The following is a 20,483-nucleotide window of genomic DNA, read 5'->3' as shown; positions in this document are numbered from 1 at the left end:
CATTGGACAGTGGTTGCTGCCATCCATCAGGCAGAAATTTGTTACTGATAAGAACATAAGGCACACCATAAAAATTGTCTCATGATAGATTTTGTTGGGTGGGGAGTTTGGGGAGGGGTGAGGGGGTGATACTGGTGGGGTTTTTCCTCCCCCTCCAAAAAAAGGCAAGAACAGCATTTGCTTTTCATATTGAAGTCCTTGCTGGCTTGATAGATGGAAAATAATGAAAAGGAAAATATAGCTATGATGGAGGAGCTGGGTATTTTTCTTATGAATCTTTTCTTAACCAATCCATTACCAGTGACCACAGTTTGATTGGAACCAGAGCACTAAAACAAACTTCTAATCCTGGGGGGCATTTCAGTTAATCACTTACGGATTTAACCAAATCAATTCTTTAAAGTTCTCACAAAAAACAAGAGACTATTATTGGTCAAAAAGAAAGCTTCCAGTGATCCAAAATAAGATTTCTTTTAATTAGGAAAGTATAGAATTACCAGGGGTTTTGAGATTTGGAGGTTTTTTTTTTAATGGCAGTGTGGAAATCTTTATTAAATTTGATTTAGTACACAATTATAGCAAAACTGTAAATAGTAAACAGTAGGAAAAAAAAAGGTGGACTTCTTTGGAATGTGTATCTTGAAAAGTAATCTCCATAGCGAAAACGGGTGTTGTAATAGGTTGGGGTTTTTTCCCCCAAGACATAAGTTCTTGCTAGGACTTAACAAATAAGGCTGAAATTCATTCCAAGAAAAGGGAATGGATCAGGTGTGAATTGATAAAACTTACCACTTCTTTGACCTTATAAACTTCCATCAGAAGGCATGACACAGCAGGAAGCTTGCCTAGCAGCAGTAGGTTTGCACATCCTCTTTTTTCCTTTACCAGCTCAAACCTAGGTTTTCACATGAATTACTGTTCATTTATTGAATGGAAAATGTGCCTTTTTAATTATGTTAGTTGAAATATTGTCTGGTTGTGAAATCAAGTGCTTGGAATTGGTCTGTTTGGGCCACATGAATCAGCAGTACTGTTTCATAGTTTTTGCATTTTTTCATTTCAACATTTCATACTGTGATTCTTGCCCAGCAGAAAACCTGATAGAGAAAGATTAAAGGCTCCATCTAGTGGGCAAGAATTTTCTATTGCTAGGGGGGGAAAAGGCTCTCGTTTTCACTTGATTTTATGCACTAAGAAAGACTGCTTTAGATTTTGTTTCATTAAGCTGCCATGTTGTTGTTAATTCTTGCCTTCTGCAGAGCCATTATTTTATACGCAAAGCTGTGAAACATTAAGTATTATTCTGAGTCTTGAGCAAGAAGCAATAAATGATACTAAATGAGTGGGTTTATACAGCAGTTCATCAACAAAGTTCTTCCTCCCCACCCCCTTCAAGTTTCAATATATAGTAACCAAAATAAGGTAATTTGTGTGTCAGCAAATGTTTTAAAGGATTTAAGCTTCTTTGCTACTTAAAACTGACTGGAAACATTCATAGCTTGGCCACAGCACTTAACACAGTATTTTGGGATTATTTTTACTCAGGGAACTCTACCCATGAGTTACCTCAGTATTAAATGACCTGCAGTGAAATCTGTGTTTTTTGGCAAGACACAGCCCCTGTGACTTCTGCTGTGTCTCCCGAAGGCAAACACCAAAACTCATTCATCCTGGCATTTGTCTAGGAGCCTGCCTGCTACTGTTGTGTGTCCAAAAGCATCCTGACAGAATCTAGCACCTTTATTTTAGGTACACAATTGAGCTAGTGCAGTAGTACTGGGGTTTTTTTCTTTTCTCTTTGCTGGATTTCTGCACTGCATTGCAGTTATGCTCCCAGATCCTGTACTTGAAATGGTAGGACTCTTCCATTTGCAGTAGTGAAACTTGGGTGTTAGTCTCTCGTTCCAACAAATTCAGCTAGCAGCTGAAACCTCCTCTTCAGTTCACTTCAATCTAATAACAAGCATAGGAGCAGGAATAAGAAGCAGCAAGCACAAATTTGGCAGAAGAGATGCTGAGCTCCATGTCCGGGCTTTTGTCCCAATGCCCTTCCTTTTAAAGCCATAGAGCCTGGCAAGATCAGTTCCTCCTGTGCAGCTTCCAGCAAGGGGTGGACAGGGTAACATGCATTCTGGTAATGCACTACACCCCAGTGTTTACTATAGCCAGCGCTGATATCCAACGCTGGAAAATGTGTCTCCTGTGCAAATCACAGAATAGTTTACTAAGTTCTGCACTCCTTTTGACCTCAGGGAGATCTTCCTTTGCAGTGGGTCACTTCATAGCAAACCCAGAGGATTTTCACTTAGGTATCAATGCATGATTTGGCAGTTCTGATAGGTCACACAGACTTGCTGATCTTCCAGAACAATCCTCCCCAGCTGCAGCTCTCGTATGCTCCATGCATGTGTTTTTCTGAGGTGCTAGTGGGTAAGAGCTGGCATTTGGCTTGTTTTACAGGCTAAAGCAAATAATACTGTTAGTGTTTTTACTCTGGACCTTTCTGTGAGCAAGGACTACAAAGAACTGAGTAGTTCTAGAGTGCCTTTGAGGAAGCTGGTATGTTTGCAACATGCAAATGATGATGTCTCAAAAAGGGAAGAAATGAAAGCTAGAACTTAATCTGCATTTGTTACAGTAGTGCCACTTGGTTTCTAATGTACACCAACACCTACCTCACATGAACTAGAAGAAAAGATGCCAGTCCCTGAATTCAAAATTGTTAAATACTATTACTTTTAACTTCGCTCTAGAACTGTTCATGTTTTAAAAGATAATAGGTTTGTTGCTGAACTAAAGCAAATGCCAAGTTTGGAACTACAGTAAGATCCTTTTTGTTTTACTTTAAGTATCTTTTCTAGTACTAGTACTTGAACTGATCCCAATGAAATCACTCAATCTCTTCTTTGCTTTTCACAGCTAACCAGGTGCTGAAATTTGGAACACTCGTCAGTACTTCCAACACTTATGACAACTCTGGGATTGTGACCATTGAGACAGACAAACCTTTGCTGTGGACAATGGCTATCAAGAGATAAGATCAGCTACAGCTGCCTTTTCTGATCTGACACAAAATTTCACTGAATTAAGACAGTAAAGCTGTTGCAAGATATAAGCAGGCACTGATTTTCTGTATTGAATGAAAAACAAGTCTGAAATAAGTCACTTGAGATTGAATCAAAATTACTTGCAGTAATAGAGGACTTCATTCTGGTAAATCACATTACTTAATCAGAAGATGCATGAGCAGCCACTCAGTACAACCACAAACCAAAATGAATGTAAGGAAACTGCTGCTGCTTATCTGGTTAGTTCAGGTACAAAGTATTTCATTCCAATAAACTATTTTTCTCCTCCTGCTAAAAGGAAATACAGTACCCAGTTGCACATAGTATAACTGTATTACAAGGTAATAGCACTAAAATTACTAATCTCATTTTTCTGTCCTGGTTTGTAACATACGTAGGTGCTGGTGAAGATTTCTCAAGAATAATTGAAGTTTACTACTTAGGAAGCAAATTAGTGTACTGAAGATGCTGTAATACCAGTATCAGATCTCCCAGAATTAAGTGCTTTTAAAGTCTGTTTAGACTCTAGAACAGAACATTGTACCTTCTGCAAATACCAAATGTTTACAGTAAGATTTCTGAAGTGAATTAAATGTCTTAGTCTCAATCTGAGGAGGAAGAGCATTGCATCTACAGAGTTTTTGCAAGCTTAGTTGTTAAAATCAAAATAGGCAATTATTTAAAGTAATGGAAACTTCCAGGTCAACCTGCTGGGGCCTTTATGATTCTAAGTACAGAACAGGATCCAAAATGGGTTTATATCCTAACCAACAGCGCGAGCAAGTTGTGGATTTGCTGAAGGACTGTTTAGTGTCTCTAAATTAAACTAAATTATCCTAAAATAGTACATCTCAATTATCAGTTGGGTTTGAGGTTTTAAATTATGCCATCAGAATAAGGACTGGTAACGCAATTTGTTGGTTTCTTTGGGGTTTTTTCCTGTCATATACATACCATGACCTAGCATGACTTCCAAATGCAGAAAGGAATTACTGATAATTATGGTGATTCCAGAAATTAGTGACAGGAATTCCCATCTACTTTTACAATACCATGTGAAAGGATACAGAAATGCTGTTTTCTTGCAGTCTGCTTTTGCTGGAACAATGCTGTTCCAAAGCTTAATTTACTGCTTTGTAAACAGCTCCTGAAGACAGGTCATACAGCTGTCCCCCTTGGAAGCTTTCAGTATTTGACTGGAGAAAACCTTAGGCAAACTCATCAGAATCCAACACTGACCCAGCTTCAAGCAGAACATTGGACTAGAGATCTTCCAAGCTTCCTTCCCACCTGAATGATTCTAATACGGTTAAAAGAAGTAGCAAAAAAAAAAAAAAAAAAAAAAAAAAAACCAAACAGAAAAAGAAAAACACAACTACTATCCCCCCCCAAAAAGTAGGGGGTATGATTATATACACTTTATAAAAGAAATAAGATGACAAGAATGTTTGAAAACCCAAACTGAGCTTGTTTAATATCAAACAAATTAAAGCTGTGAAATCACTGCAGCAGGTGTCACAACTGTCATCTTCACGATGAATATTCAGCCACCTCTGTTGAGAGAACAAAGTGATCAGTTTCAACTAATGAAGTGTGATCAAGTGATCCCACCTAAAGTCTTACTTATCCTCCCTCCCCTGCCTGCTTAGGACAACCATTACAGCTCATCTCCCATTTTTAAATACTCATTGCCTAGATGACCACTCTTACAGGTATAAGGAAGTCACACATCATGGACACAGAATGGTGTTTAACCTCTTCCAGTGCTGGAAAGGGAATCACATCAGCTCCAGAGAATATGAGGGGTTTTAACTGGCACTGTTAATATTGCACTACCATGGTGCCAGTCAACTTGATGTTTAAATTTTTTCATGATGTAACATTCATTCCAAAAGGGATTTTACAGGATGCAGTTACACATAAAACAGTGTTTCAAACATACCTAACACTCGGTAAGTGAAACAAGACAAACTTCCTTCTGTGCCTGTCATCCTATGGCACACCCACTCAGTTTTCTTTACCTTACCATCCATCCTTTTATTCTGGATACCCAAATTACGAACTGGAAACTATACGAGTATATAAGATCCAAATAAGGTAAATGTCAAACATACACTGAGGAACTGGAAATCAAAATATCTGATGTTCATTTTTGAAGCAGAATACTCAGGAAAAACCTTAAGAACTATGGATCTAATGCTTTGCAGCATGCTTAATTAACATGAAGTTCATTAACACTGTTCATAAAGTCCTTTGAATCAAGTAATACTTGCCATAGTACACTAACATGTGAACTGCACAGCCACTAAAACAAAATGGGGCCTGTAGGGCTCACTAATGCCCTCTGGTTAAAACTGAACAGGTAAAAGTTTAGTGAAATTGAAGGCCTTATTCACTTACACAATTATATTGTTGATTGGGATATGGATCAATTTGACAAAGAAACCAATAAATCCCATTATTGCAAAGCCTATTGCTGTTGCCATGGCAATCTTCTGGAATTCTGCAAAAAACAAAAAAGAATTTGTCAGGAAATCTCATGTATGGCATACAGACGTGCACTGCAGTGACCAAAAGAGAAATGTCTCTTTACTGTATTAACTATAGAAGTCTATTAACAGTGGAAACACTTCAAAATCTGCAGAGATGCTGAGAAACAAATCCACTTTTTCAGAAGAGAGATGAGATTTTCAGAGAGAAGATGTAGATTTCCACAAAGAATGGTTGATCACAATCTTTTTTAAATAAGCCGAATCAAAAATACCCACAAAGACAATTCATAGAACATTTATCCCATTATGTTTCATTTACATCCCTACAAGCCCTGGAAGTAATCTCTAATAGGGCATGGAAAATGGTATGTATTTATCTCTGTCACAGGAGGACAGCACTGTAAGACCCCACAAAAATTGAGTACTTGGGGTATTTTCTGTTACTTTAGGACAGCGACCATGGGAAGGTCAACAGCCCCTCAGAAACCGAACAAGGAATGAAGTTCCTCAGGGATCCTAAGAGCAAACTTACATCACAGACCTGTTCACCCTGAGCACGTGAATAAAGCACTGTAACCTTCAATGTAACCATTTTTATTCTGGTTTTAGTTACAGCTTCTCTCTGGGCCTCTCTAGTCCTAAACCTCCTGTACCACATTCCCAGCAATGAAATTGTTCCTGTCCCGATCAGGCAATGACTGACAACTGTGGAGCACTGAATTTCAGCTACTTAACCTCTCTCCTAAGATCAATCTCTGTACCACTCACACGCCTACATATGTATCAAATAACAACACGCTCAAGTTTGTTATAGCCAGAACCGTAAACACATTGACACTTAGACAACTAAAGCTCAAGTTTAAATCTCATATTGGCAGGTGAAAAACATCCACAGCAAACAAATCAACAGAAGTAACGTGTGGAACAATGTGTGCTAAGATACAAGTTGAAATAAGGATTGTGTTCTGGTTTATTGTGTGCTTTACCTTTCCTGTCAGGTTTGGTGCATCTCTTAACAAGTCGTATGGAGTCTTTCACAAACTGACGGCTGGGTTCCACGAACTGCATTACCTGATCCATGACTGCCTGCAAAGACAGGCACATTTAGCATTGATGGTTCCACATTTACACTGAAACCCAGAATTTTTTAATTATAGAAGTAGCAGTTACCTACAAAATTTGTTAAAGGCTTAAGGTAACCCAAAGTGTCATATTCCAACCTCAGATACTTCCACTTTGAGGGAAATTAAGACACTGTTTCAGTAAACAAACATGAGAGCCTATTTCTGACTGCAAAAGAAAAAAAAAAAAGGAAAATTGTGCCTTTCAGCCCAGAAAAGGAAAACAGCTCCATCACAGATTAGCTTTCAGCTTATGTCCTACGCCGCGTTTCTGGGACCACCAAAGGCGTCTAAATAGACAGAAGTCGCCGGTTTGAGGAGACCCCCACGCCAGAAGCTGCCAGGGATGATGATCACGGAGCCAATGCTGCGGCCAAGCCTTACTCTGGGAGCAGGCGAGCGCCGGCACCGCCGCCGCACGCAGGACACCGCCGGAGCGATCTGCTCCCATTAATCCACACGGACTCCCTGGCAGGAGGCTCCCGGCACGATGCCGGCCCCTCTCCCGTCCCCAGCGGCTCCCTTCCCCTCGCTCCGGCCGAGGGCCCCCTGCCTGCCGCAGTCCCTGCAATCCCCATCCCTGGCCCCGTCCCAATCCCCTCCGCCCAGCCCCCATCCCGGATCCCTGATCCCCGTCTCCCGGGGCCGGGGCACACCCGGGCCCCCCGAGCCGCCCTCACCGCCGGCCGAGGGACACGTCGCACTGAGCGGCGGACGCGGGACGTCACGGAGGCGGGCGGGGCGGCTTTCGGGTGGAAAATGAGCTTTTCGGGGGCGGGGTTTTACTGGGATTCTTTTCCCCTTCCGGTTTCCGGGGCCCGTGGCCCCTCCCGCCCCGGCGGCGGGGCCGGGCGCAGCCGAGAGGGCCGGTCCGGCCGGGCAGCGCCTCTGAGGCCGCTAGCAGAGGGATTGCTGTCCGTGCCCTTGGAGCCTTGGGATCCCACAGCGTCCTAGCGGGAAGTAAAGAGAAGAAGGTGCCACTGTTCTCCCAAGCAAACAGGGACAAGGATGAGAGGACGTAGTCTCAAGATGCGCCGGGGGAGGTTTAGGTTGGACATCAGGAGGAATTTCCTCACAGAAGGGGTGATTAGATATTGGAACGGGCTGCCCAGGGAGCTGGTTGAGGTGCCCCTGGAGGTGTTTGACGAAACACTGGACGTGGCACTCAGTGCTATGGAATAGTTGTCAAGATGGTGTTAGGGCATAGGTTGGATTCAATGATCTCAGAGGTCTTTTCCTACCTGATTCTCCGAATATGCCTGTAACAAATGCTGTTGGGTGAAGGAATGACAAAAAAAAAAAAAAAAAAAAAAAAAAAAAAAAAAAAAAAAAAAAAAACCCACAACAAAACAAAAACAACCCCACACCAACCCAGTGTAAAACTTGTTCAGGCTGATTGCCCAGAGCCAGAGACCTACTAGTTTTCAGGAATGCTGGAGCCATTGTGGCTAAGGGAGTCCATCACCTTTGGAAGCACAAGATTTTTCTTGTGTAGAAAGTGTGCAGTGCTCAAAGGTGGGAAAGCTCCGTACATTTCAGCACCACAGGTGTAGCGTAGGACACTGCCTTGCATGAGGGGGAAAAGAGGCTGTCATCGCTTAAAGGGAGCACTTCCCTGCTGCTTCATCTTGTAACAGATAAAGGAAGAACAAAGACAAAATGGATTTACTTTTTTTATCCTTACTTTGCTTTTGATGTTATTGATTTTGCTCTAGAGCTCTGTTCCTAGTTGACTCCACCTTTGAGTTTATATTTAGTACCCAAAGCTTATTAATGATTCATCAGACTGTGAGGCCTCTGCAGCCAGTTTAGCAAACGCTTTACTGATCTCAACTCCCTGTTGCATTTAAGAGTGCACAAAATGTTTTCTGGGCTTAAATTTTTGCTGACAGCCTTCATTACAGGTGAAGTACCATCACATCACTGTAGGGAATTGTTGGTCATTCCATGGATTTTTTGGCAGCCACCTTCTTTGTCTATGGCCACAGGGCAGGTCCCTCAGTGTTACAGACCTTCAGAGATGAGCTCTCTACTTGGCACTGAGAGGTCCTCTACAGGTTTTCTCCAAAAGTCCGCCTTTGGATTGGATTGTGCTTTGAATGAAAACACCCGCAGCACTGTTTCTCAGATGGGGCTGTAATTTTGGTGGCCAGATTCTGCTGGACCTATTCCTTTGGCACACCAGCACAGAAACATTAGAGTGTCAGTCAGGCCTCCCACAGCAGATATGTTATAATTTGGCTGTTGTTTTTGAGGCCAGTCTGCAGTCTGCCAGAATGGAAGGAAGAGGAGAGAAAGATCCCTAAGGAAAGCAGGAAAGGGCCTGATAGTGCTATGTGTGTGTGATGTGGCACAGTAGATTGCTGAGCATTTGAATGAGAAATCATATGTAGAAGCATTTTGGTGGGCTTTGTCTTACTTGGGTTTTTTCCCCTTCAGTGTCACAGATAAATGCCAGAGACTTCACCAACAGAGGAAACTCACAATTCAAGCTGTGCTGCATGAGGAGTCTTGCTGTGAACCATCCCCACAGCGGATGTAACCAAAAGGCACTGATTGTGAAAAAATTAACCTGAAAAAAGACGACACATGTATGAAACAATTCATGACACAGACCTCTGGCTGGATTAGATTTTTATTTTAAAAAGCATTTGCTGAAATAAAATGCTGAATTTTTGTTCCCCCAAAAATCTCTGTTTTAAGTTGTTTTTCCTGGGGAGAAATGGTCTGGAGGAACATAGCACATCTTGCATGTCTTAACAATGTGGCTTTGTCATAAGTTTAAACTATGGGTTCTCTAGGGTGGGGTAAAAGGTATCAGTTGTCCCGTCTCAACTTCCTTCACTCTGCCATGATGAGGTCTTCTCTTTGCCTGCCAGGTTGCAAGTTTGGACTTCAGCAGCTTAGGAGAGACGCAGAGTCCTGATTTGTGCACAGAAAGCATTTGGTATTTTCCTCACAGGATTTTCCAGCATTTATTGGGTTTTTAGTGTCCTTGAACTAATACATGGTTACTTAGGCTCGTCTTCATGGCAACTATGTTACTGTTCTATATATATTTACAAGGAGCCATCTGCACTTACAGAAGATAGGGAAAGGTTTATATCTCGTCGGCATGCGTATTTTTTTTTCATTGAAAGCTAGACTGCTGCTAGGGTGTTTTGTTTCTACTTTATGGTTCTTGCAAGGTTGGGGAAGAAAGTGATGTGCTTGCACAGGTGAATTTTCATGGCAGTTTTTCAAGTCTGCTTTTATGGCAACATCTAAGCAGTACATAACCATTCCCTCAACAGTAAAAAAAGACCATTGTTATCCTATGCAGTATGTGCTAGTGCTGCTTTGCCTCTGAATATTACATAAACTGGGGGGAGGAGGGGGAGAAGGTTTTCATCCTCTGTATGCTCCAAGAATGAGAGACTTCTTTTGATGACAGTTTTACTTTGCCTATTTGCACCTTTTGGTTTGTGGTTTGTTCATGTCCTTTTGAGGACATGCAAGATAAATAACTGCTTTTAACTGTTGGCACATTAGACTGTTGTATGACATCCATCCCCCTGGATCTGGACACGTATGCATGGAGAGTGAGATCAGCCTCCTCTTTAGCCTCTCCCATTCCATGTTGCCTGCCTGCCACAGCACCGATCCCTTTGCAGCCTGCAGAACATGGTGGAATGGCAGGAGCCAGAGAACTGCCAGCAGCTGCAGCAAACACAATTTTGGGATCAGCTGAGAGGAGAAAAGACACAGACTTCAGTATGAGAGGCAGCTCAGCCACTGCATGGTGGGATGGCACATATGAGATTCCCATGTAGTTGTGGGAAGGACAAAGCAGTAGCTCTGTCTGAACAGGCCTCCAAGCTTCTCTGTTCTCCTGTGGGGTATAGCCTCATTTTCCCTACCCTGACTCTGCTCCAGCCCCAGGCAGGTCCTGCTCAAGTTCCCATGAGGCTGGTGCTGCCTGGCCTCAGCTGCAGCTCAATGGCATGGGCAGCACTCCACTCTCTGCATCTCAGAGTGGAGAGACCTGCCAGCATGGTTTTCTTGTGTGAAGGATTACTCCCCATGTGCTAGAACAAGGTACTTGTGGTGGTCTTGGCGAATTTCCTGTGGCTGCACAAAAAGTGATACTTCACGATATGAAGTCTTGTTGAGCTATCTCCTTCCCATCCCAACCCATCCCACGATGGACAGCAGGAACTGAGCTGCTCCCCTGTAGGAAGAGCCAGGGGGATGAGTGGGTGGGCAGGAGGCACAGTCAGTGCTGGGCCCAGGATCTCTTAAGCCTGCCTTGTGGCAGGCCATAAGGCATTTGAAATGGAGGAGTCAAGGAAAAATATTGGCTTCTTCCCCAGGGGCATTTTTGGGAGGGATGGACTTTTTGAGCAAGAGCAGCATTTGGGGACAATCTGACTTCCCTTTAGGAATTTAAGGGGCAAATGGTTATCCAGAGTGACAGCAAAAGTGAAGGAAAAGACTAAGAAAACTGGGAAGGTGGCCACTTGTGGACTCATGTATGCAAGGAAAGTGGGTCACTGCGGCCAGTGGGCATCTGATTATGCTCTGGGTCAGAAAACAGCAGAGAACAAAGACCACACAGCAGCAGAGATTTACAGCCAAAACAAAAGAATAATGCAGAGAAGGAAGAGAGAGAGGAGAAAGAAATGTGATGGTGTGGGGAAGGTTAAGGGACATCCTTGTTGAACAGTGCTGCAGGAAGCTGCCTTCTCAGATTTTCAGAGGCCCTCAGCATAGTAGCCCCATTGACTGAAGTCATGCTAATGCTCCATTGCTTGACAGTCAGTGTTGTTAGATGACTAAATAACTATAAAATTCAGTTTTCAGAAATTGCTAAGATATATGGAACCTTTTCTTTTTTAATTCTACATTATAATAAATGTGTTTGATTACTTTATATCTTGAAAAAACATTGGAATATCTGTGTGCTTTTGACATTTAAAAATTAATTTTAGCTTTTCATTCCCCTAAACAATCCAGAGACTCTGTTTGGACTTGATAAGCTCATCTGCATGATTTATGATAGGAAGAAGGATTATTTCCCTCTTCAGTATCTGTACAGATGCAGGGGAAGAACCTAAATGGGGAATTAATGTTAAGAAGAAAATGATAGCTCAGATTTAGGGGTCAGGAGGAAATGATGGAGTACTTGTGGTCCATGTCTTGGGGTTTAGCCTCAATAATATAGAAATGCCACTAGATGAGACTTAAATGATGTGGTTGTGAAAGAGAATGTATCTCATCTGAAGCAGCCAACAAGCCTCATCTTTTGATTTGTACTGCTTAATATTCAGTGGAGATGAAATGTGGGGATTAGGGACAAGTGCTGTTAAAATAGACTTTTACCAGTGTTGGATTTATTGTATATAATTTTAAAGATGACCTTTTAAAAAAAGCCTGTGTTCCATTTTATTTGAAAGAGAGCACTTGGGAGATTTGTGTCTGTATAATGATAGACAAAATAGGAGAGAAACAAGGGCAGTATACTAAAATGACATTGCTAAGTGATACTTCAGACTAAAAAATGTCTGAAGGTTTCTACAAAGAAAAACAAAATCAGAGAAGTTAGCAGAGGAAAAATAATTCCTCCATCAGCTGTTCAGGTCAGAGAGATAAAGAAAAATCAAATGCTTACTAGTTTTTCTGATGCAGTGTTTGTGATGGTTTGTTTTGTCTTACTCTAACAAATAGCAGCTGATGATACAGGCCTTGTCCCTTACTTTGTAATTTCCACATGAAGATTTTTTTGTGTATATTAACAAATAAATCACCGAATCCTTCTTAAATGCTAGTGGTGGTTGTGGAAATATTAATTAGCACTTCTGATTAAAAAAGACAGGGGTTGGGAAATTAAAAATGAGAATATTCTTAATGTTAGGGTGATTTTTCATGATAAAGTCTTGTTTTACTTTGTTTTGGCAAATCTGCACTTAGTTCATGAAGCCTGGCCCATGGTCCTTTTTGGGACATGGGGTAAACAAAACCTTTCCCTCTGTGATGTTTCAACCTTCTACACCTTCTACTCCGTTAGTGGTTCAGGATGTCTTGATGTTCCATCCCATGTAGCAGTAAAGGGATCATGACCCATGATCGGGGTAGGCTGAGCTGGACCCCAGTTCCACTGTCATTATATTCATTTTGGTACAAAAGCTGTTTCATTACATGTCATGCCCACTGAAGTCCAGGATCCCAGCTGGCTAGCAGTGTGGGCCAGAATGCTATCTTTTTCTTGAGAGGTAAAAGGTGTTTCTTCAGCTTTTTATTGCTGTAGAACTCTAAAAATTCAAGAGATCTTGAGAGACTGCTTTATGAGGGTGAGAACCATTTGAGGGGTAGGGAAAATTGAGCAGCTGAGAGAATGGAGTTGGACAGGCAGAAAAAAACCTTTCTACTACTGAAAAGCAAAATAACTTCTTGCTGCTAGTTTTTTAAACTTTTTTTTTCCCCACCTGATCTATATAGAGTTGGTTGCCTGCTTGTCTTTTGTTCCTAGCTTCAGATTAAATAGGACATTTCCCTTTGGCTCAGGTTAAGCTTTTGTGATACTGCTGAGGTCTCCTGAATTTTGCCAAGTGTCTGTGCTAAAGCAAACATGTCACTGATTTGTATGGGAGCCGTGTGCTTCAGGCACGCTGGCGGCATGTGCTTTCTCAAAGGGCGCCTTGGAAACATACTCTAAATATGTAATAACTTGAGTGTAAAAGAATCCAGAGGAGTTTGGGTAAGTCAGAATTGAAAATAAGCTTTGAAAGGTTTTACAGGGATGGGAATCGTTCTTGAACTTCAGAAAGCTAGAAGTGCAAAGTTGGTGGGGTTTTTTGTTGTTGTTGTTTGTTTTTGTGGGGGTTTTTTGTTTGGTTTTGGTTTTGGTTTTGGTTTTTTTTGTTTGTTGTTGTCGTTGTTGTTGGGGTTTTTTTGTTTGTTTGTTGTTTTTGGTTTTGGTGTGTTTATTTGGGGGGTTTTTGTTTGTTTGTTTGTTTGTTTTGGGTTTTCTTAAAGGAAATTTTCACTACTCTTTTGAAGATATTTTTAAATGCTTCCCCTTTCCTCCTTTTTGCCCTCACAAATCTTTACTCTCTGTGTTAGAAACTTAAATGGAAGCTTAAATTCCAGTCTTGCTGAAGAACCTTGATAGGACCTGCTGTTCAGTGAGTCAGAGACTGTCTCTGAACTGCAGACAGTTCAGCTTTAAAGGTGATTTAAGTGGTCTCTTGTGACCACCCTGAAAGGGGTGATCACTAGAGAAGCAGTTTTGCTTGGTCACTGGCCGAGTGCATGATCTTCCTCACATGCAAGTGGGAACAGGACAAGGCTGCTTTTCATGGCATGAAGAACCTGCACGCCTTCCTTGCTGTTGTCTGAATCTGCAGCATTCTAACTAAGATTTTTGTTGTTGTTTCTGCAGAAGGAATAGTACAGCTGTGTCGATTATTCTGCTTCTTTGTCTCACCAGTAATGCTCCAATCCTGTATTGGTGAAAAGGAGTTGGGGAATCTCCTGTTCAAGTGGTACAAATGTATCCAGCAGTCTTTCAACACACAGTTTCTGGTGTTCCTGAGTCCTGTCAGTAACTGCTGCAACTGGAGCAGGCAATGAAATGTTTGCAAATCTAATTTCTCTCACTTCTTTTCCTAGTAAGATAAAAATCAATTACTTCCATTATTGATGAAAAGATAGAATCCTGCAAGGTGGTGTTGGTTTAAAAAATAAATTCCTGAAGATCTAGCACTTTCTGCTAGCTTTATTACCCAGGTGTCACTTCCACTTTATCATGGACTTAGTGTCGCAGAACTGTCCAGAAGGTTGCAGTAATCAGATACAGCACGTTTCAAAAGTAAATTCTGCTAACATCATGGGAAATTTGTCTGTTCGCCTGAATCAGTCCAAATGCTTGGTTTAATAACCAAGTGGAAACATTTCAATGGAAGCATCTCTGCAATTTTGGCAGCAGGTGTCAGCCCCAGGCATATTTTAATTAGCACCTTTTTTCCAATTGTTAGCTAAATTAGTCAAGTATTAAATAGTCTTCCCCAAATTATACCTGCAAGTTTGAACTTTGCATCTGTCTTAATGTGTGGACACACTGCTATCCTGGTAATGCTATTTATTAAATTGTTAATGTTCTAGTAAATTCATGGTACGTAATCTGAATGATATCTGGGTTATCTTTACAAATTCATTTGTAAAGCACCTGCCAGCTGTTTGGTACTGGCATTTGTAATATTACAGTTTTCAAGTCAACAGCAGTAGTCACAGCACTTTTCCTGACAGAGAACTTGATCTCATTTGTATTTCATAATAAATAATTTATTTTCATTATCCTGAATTTATGCAGCTGGAGTAAAAGATTCCTGCTCTGGGCCTGTAAGAGCTGTAATCCTGATTAGAACCTAATGCTGAATCAAGCCATGAAATTGATAACACAAGGCATTTTTGTCCTCATCTTTGGAGTTATTTTTGATTTAATATTTCCCTCTTCTTGCATAAAAATAAACCTGTAAGAACCTAACATTGTAAAACAGTGATCGTATGTTTTGTAGCAGTGTTGCCGATAAACATCACTTGAGAGGCTTTTCTTGGCTAAGGAGCCTGTAAGTAGTTTCTTTACACTTTTACCCATGCCAGGCACAAGCAGAGCAGGCTCATGACTGTTCAACCCGAACTCACTCATGACCCTCTGTTGCAGAGCAGAATGAGTTAAACGGCATAAACAGTACACTTGAATTGCTGAAGACTGTACAGCAAGAGCAGTGAGAAAAAGCTGTGAGAAAGAACTGCAGAAACTGAGAAGGATACATAAAGAAGGAACTGCAGAAACTGTGTCCCCCTCCCAAGGAACAGAGCAGCCTGCTGTGATAAGTTATTGTGCAAAAGTACACATTATGTCCTGCTATGTACTAAATCACATGTAGAACGATTGGAAATTGTTATGCAAAAGCTAGAACAGTATAAATATCTGCCTTTTGTCAATAAACGTCCTTGCAGCCTGACAGTGCTTGCTCCATCTTTCAATCACCATTAACCCTCCTTTCTGCAACCATTTCCTTTAGAACTCTGTCCTAGCTCAGTCCTAAGCCTGATTTTCACTATAAAAGAATAGCCTGCCCTTAACTACCCTTAGTTAGCTTCGGAGAATTCATGTGCTTAGAAAATAAACCTTGTTTAGTACATCCTACTGTAGGAGCAGGATAAGGAGGTGTTACTCTGTGTTTCCAGGCAGTGATGACACCAGGGAATATTCAGGTGTGGTACATAATGTAAGTAGTGGGGGGAAAACATGGCATGGTGGTGTGAGGGACCTGAACTGAAGGGAAGGATGAGCTGAGGAGTCAGACAAAACGCAAGGTAAAGCAGTGAAGGACTGGTTACATTGTCAAAGTACAGGAACCTTTTTGTTTTGTTTTGTTTTGTTTTGTTTTCCTGTTCCTTCTTGCTGCACTTCTGCATTAAGCCCCTTTGGCAATTAGATTGCAAAAACTAATCATCCTTTGACTCAAGGGACAAAAGTGTGATTTATCTGTATCAGCTTATCTCCTCTGGTTATTTAGGTAGCTCAGTGGAGTAAGTGGTGGATCCTGTTCTATCTCGGGTGCAGGATAAGGGTTCCTGGTGCATAGTATTCTGGCTTTGACTGTGCTATCTGCAGGGTCTGACCTGGACATTGCAGAGATTCTTGTTACTCCTTTGGGGCCACAGTCCAGATAAAACTAGTTTTTAGACTCCTACAAATAGTTTATAGGCGTGAACCTATCAAACATACTGGCCACTGAACATGCTGTAATTAATTGTCAGTTAAATCATTAAGCTGTTAAAATTATATTAAATGCTGAAAAATCTATGGCTGGCCTACTGCACAGATTTAAGGTTTTTAAAGGCTGACAAATCTTTGTTATTGTCAGTTCAGCATTATTGATGCCTTTGGCCTTTAAAATACACAGCTTCAATTACATAAGTTAGGGTCTTTTATTGCATCAGCAGCTTTTCTGGGCTAATCTTACTGGTGGTCTGTAGTTTGTCATGGATTGGGAGAGGTGATGCTAATAAAACTTCTGATTTTTAAACTACTTGCAAAATATGTTTCACAGAAAACACCCAAGATTACTTTTTCTGTTCTTTTACCCTACAGCAGTGAATGCCTCACTTCTCCGGGGTTGCATATATATGAGAGAGGGCCAGCAGATATGAATTATATCACAAATAACCCAGTAAAGCTGTTCTAGATGAACAAAATTTGATTAGAGAACTTGAGAGGACTTGAGCATATGGGCTCATATCAATATGGGCTCTCCTACAGCTGTCTTAGACTCTGTGTGCTCTCTTACAGGAGAGGATAACGAATCACAGTTGGAGTCACTTTCCTGTGATTTCCTGTGTCAGATTTCCTGTGACTAGCAATGTACTCTGGAAATAAATGGCAAATACCAGCTTGTTCCAGTCTCGCAATTGTTAAGGCACTGACAAATTGTAATATGAGTTTGGCTGGCCTTGCTTTTAGACTGAGAGAGTATAAGATTAAAAGTTTTATACATAACTCTTGTCTTTTTTGTGAAGTGAATCTTATTTACATCCTTTTTAAGCATCCATAATTCCGTGGCACCATTGCACTATAGGGCTACCTGCATATGAGCACTGAGCCAGGTACTCTTTGTTGGCTGCAGCAACGAGGCCAGTCCTTTAGATCTGAAATTGCACCCACCCAGCCTGCAGCTGAAACAAAAGGGGATGTGCTTCTGCCTCTTCTGCCTTTCTTGGAGCATTTTTGGGTTTCTTTGGGGTTTTTTATCCAAGAGCTCCCAGGACCCCATGTTAATCCTGGGTGTTAGATCCTGGCCCAGCCTCTTGTCTGCAGTTATGTAATCATGTGGCTTTGGCCTACCTGACTTCTAGTTGTCAAGCAGAATGTATCTGCATATTTTCCTTTTCAGACATCCTTTGTTAAATCACTTACAGTACTGTCTGTGATGGTGTCACATTCTCTGCCACACCTTAAATGTTACATAGAATGCAGAGGTTCCCCAGTGTTGTCTGGCTCTTAATTACCCCTACAAGTTGTTTAACAGGATGGTCTTTACTTGTCTGTCCTTGGACTCCTGATCTTTCTTGAAGCTGCTTGTAATCTTAGGACTTTCATTAAATATCTCACTGAAGTCCTTGAAACTGTCCATGGAGTGGAGAATGTTTTATTCCATCCCATAATCCCAAACCTTAGGTGGAAATGCTACCCTGCTACCCACAGCTAGTATTGTTTTCAAAATACAGCCTCTGGCTATCTTCAGCTCCAGTGCTGTCCTTTCCAGGCTTGGGAGTCAGAGCCTCAGAAGGTGACAAACAATTTCAGAGCATCTGACAGCTCCAACCTCTATGAACACACAGGCAATTTGATTTATCAGCCCCTGTGCACCTTCAAGTTTTGATTCTCCTTGTGGGTCCTCAGGATAGTGAGTCCTCTATAGCTTTGTTTCTCTCAGGACTTTTCTCTGAAAAATTGAAGTTTACAAGATGTTGCTTTTCAAAGGTCATCTAGCAATGGTGACTTCCTTGATCCTGCTGATAGGTTGCCTGTGCCAAACTAAAACTGTGATCCCAGGGGGAAATTTTGTAGATGCAGCTTTTGTTATCTCAAAACATTGGTGGACTAGTGTGTGTTTGAGGGTAGAAAGTCTACTGTTGCTTCTATTCTGTGCAAGGCTCCCTGGCTACAACACACACACCCCACCACCACCACAACCTGTTCCCATCCCTGGAGTCCTTCCGTGTGCCACAGGTGGAGAAAACCTTCCCACTGATCTCCTTTAACACTAGCAAGATCTCGATGACATTTGGCACCAGCTCCATCCTATACCTAGTGTTCACATGACTCCAGGAAGAGCAGATCTGTTGGATTCTGGCTTTTCTGACACCAGTCTATGGCTTGGGGGATGTGGATAGAGCTGCACATTTGGGAAAAGTTGTCATTATTGTCTTATTCTCATCTGAGACACTAATTTTGAAGATTTTAGAAAAGCTAAAGTTATAGTTAACAAGAGATTAGTTGCTGATTTAGCTGAAATGAATAAATAAGCTTTGCTGAAATCAGTTAAAAGTTAGAGGATGGTTAAAAGAAACCAGATTTAAGATAAGCCACCCCAGATCTAGTAACTCATTGCTGGTCAACTTTATGAAAAACAGAGAAACTAATTAATACAATACAAGACAATTGCAAACCTCCTGTTTCCAGAAACCCATTGAAATAGTCCTGGAAATCAGGAAACAGGGAGTTCTACCATCCATTAATCACATCTATATTGAAAAGATTGAAAAGGGAGACTTGTTTTACTTCCTCCTTTTGGTGACCACTCCTCACAAAAGGACCACCGACCCATTTCAGGGAACAAACTAGGCATGCTTAATAGCCTTTTTGTCAATTAGCATGGGAAGCAGAGAAGAGGAAGTGACAGGGGTATGAATATGCATTTGTATTTTGTGTAGTCAATATTTTTGTAAATAAAAGGCTTTGCAATTACCTATGATCTTGGCAGTGCGCTTTAGGGAGCTATCCCACGAACTGCCCGGGCGTCGCAATAAATATACACTTTCTAACTTTAACTGTTAGAGAGTCTTTTGTCCATCACAGTTGGATATCGATATGAGATCGATATTCATATTTTAATAAATCACATCATTGCATCATCATCTAGCTTATTTCTAGGAGACTGGCTGTCTCTCTTTATATCCCAAGATACTGACAGAGTGGTTTGCATGTCCAGCCTTTTGACTTTCCAATGCTTTCTCCAGTGTCTCTTGCTAATTGTTTTTGCAGGAATTGCTTTCAGAAAAGCCCAAAAAGTGAAGATTGTACTTCATTTAGGAGATCAGGACAGGTTCTTGCTGTGGTTCAGCAAGTTTTTTGTGCCAAAGGATACTAAAGATGGAGTGTGGAGATCCATTGCATGCTGTAAAAATTGGGCCGAGTGTATTTGGAAATGTATATTTGGGTTTGCATCCCTGTTGGCAGGATTACATTTTCACAAAGTGTTTCACAAGATATTTCTAAAGTTTCAGGTGTTTGGATTGCAAAAAGTGATGTTTTTTTCACTAATCAGGGCCATTTCCAGATGCATGAAAGAACAGTTGGAGTCATTTGGCTGCCCTAAGGCAAATATCCATGTTCCTTTTCCCAGCCAGGTCAGGGTGGCTGCTGTGTGACACGAGGCCTCAGAGGAGGTGCCTGCAGGTCTGGCTACGTGTCCCAGGACATTCCTTTGTGGATGTGACTGTCAGTGTGCCTGTGGCACTTCTGAGTTGCCCAGAAGTGATACATCCCAGGGCACTATGTAATGGGGCACCTCTCTTTCTGTGAATATTAAATGTGAGGCCTAGGAGTGCCAACACAGCAGACAAAACATCCCAAAACCTTTGAAAACCTTGACTTTATCCACAGAGTCACATATGATTTACATTTGCGAAGCTGAAGTTTTCTATCCACATATGCACCTCATCCATAAAAATTCAACAGATTGATACCCTTTTAGACAGGTATCAAAAATATAGTATTTTAAAATACGTAGGCTATCTCAGTGCCTTTTAAACCATTGTTTGGGAAATGATTTTGTTTGTTTACATCTGAACTTCAGCTTGCTTTGCAGTTCTGCATTTCACTATGGTAGCAAATGTTGGTGACATTTTATAGAGCATAAATAACAGCTGTGAGCTGTGAAGTCATAATTCTGTCAAGGGATCTTTCTTACAGCTTGTCAAAATAAAAGAACAAATTTTGAGTGACAAAAATGTATGTATTTGCCAGAAGT

General features: G+C 41.3%; 2 protein-coding genes across 6 annotated transcripts in view; one reads left to right on the top strand and one right to left on the bottom strand.

The window, feature by feature from the left end:
• The window catches only part of TPK1 (thiamin pyrophosphokinase 1), a 299,636-nt gene extending 295,266 nt beyond the window's left edge, over positions 1 to 4,370 (top strand). For both annotated transcript variants that reach the window (XM_063405764.1, XM_063405754.1), the window contains one exon: positions 2,920 to 4,370. In XM_063405764.1, coding sequence (XP_063261834.1) covers positions 2,920 to 3,038 — 119 coding nt within the window. In that variant the 3' untranslated portion in view covers positions 3,039 to 4,370. The remainder of the gene's footprint in view (positions 1 to 2,919) is intronic.
• A 145-nt stretch (positions 4,371 to 4,515) lies between these two features.
• On the bottom strand, positions 4,516 to 7,495 carry SEC61G (SEC61 translocon subunit gamma). 4 transcript variants are annotated; one of them, XM_063405793.1, is made up of 5 exons: positions 7,362 to 7,378; positions 6,731 to 6,850; positions 6,547 to 6,646; positions 5,469 to 5,571; positions 4,516 to 4,621 (listed from the first exon to the last, which is right to left on the bottom strand). In XM_063405793.1, exons 3-5 carry the CDS (start codon positions 6,638 to 6,640, stop codon positions 4,612 to 4,614), a joined length of 207 nt encoding a protein of 68 aa, XP_063261863.1. In that variant the 5' UTR covers positions 6,641 to 6,646; positions 6,731 to 6,850; positions 7,362 to 7,378; the 3' UTR covers positions 4,516 to 4,611. The 4 variants fall into 4 exon arrangements, with proteins under 4 accessions (XP_063261863.1, XP_063261871.1, XP_063261854.1 ...); XM_063405801.1 differs by having other exon boundaries at positions 6,735 to 6,850; positions 7,362 to 7,377; XM_063405784.1 differs by lacking the exon at positions 6,731 to 6,850 and having other exon boundaries at positions 7,362 to 7,495.
• Between the last annotated feature and the right edge of the window lie 12,988 nt (positions 7,496 to 20,483).

The sequence above is a fragment of the Prinia subflava genome, chromosome 1 (genome assembly GCF_021018805.1).
Source record: "Prinia subflava isolate CZ2003 ecotype Zambia chromosome 1, Cam_Psub_1.2, whole genome shotgun sequence".
Classification (NCBI taxonomy): domain Eukaryota; kingdom Metazoa; phylum Chordata; class Aves; order Passeriformes; family Cisticolidae; genus Prinia; species Prinia subflava.
This window is presented reverse-complemented; position numbering and strand designations above follow the sequence as displayed.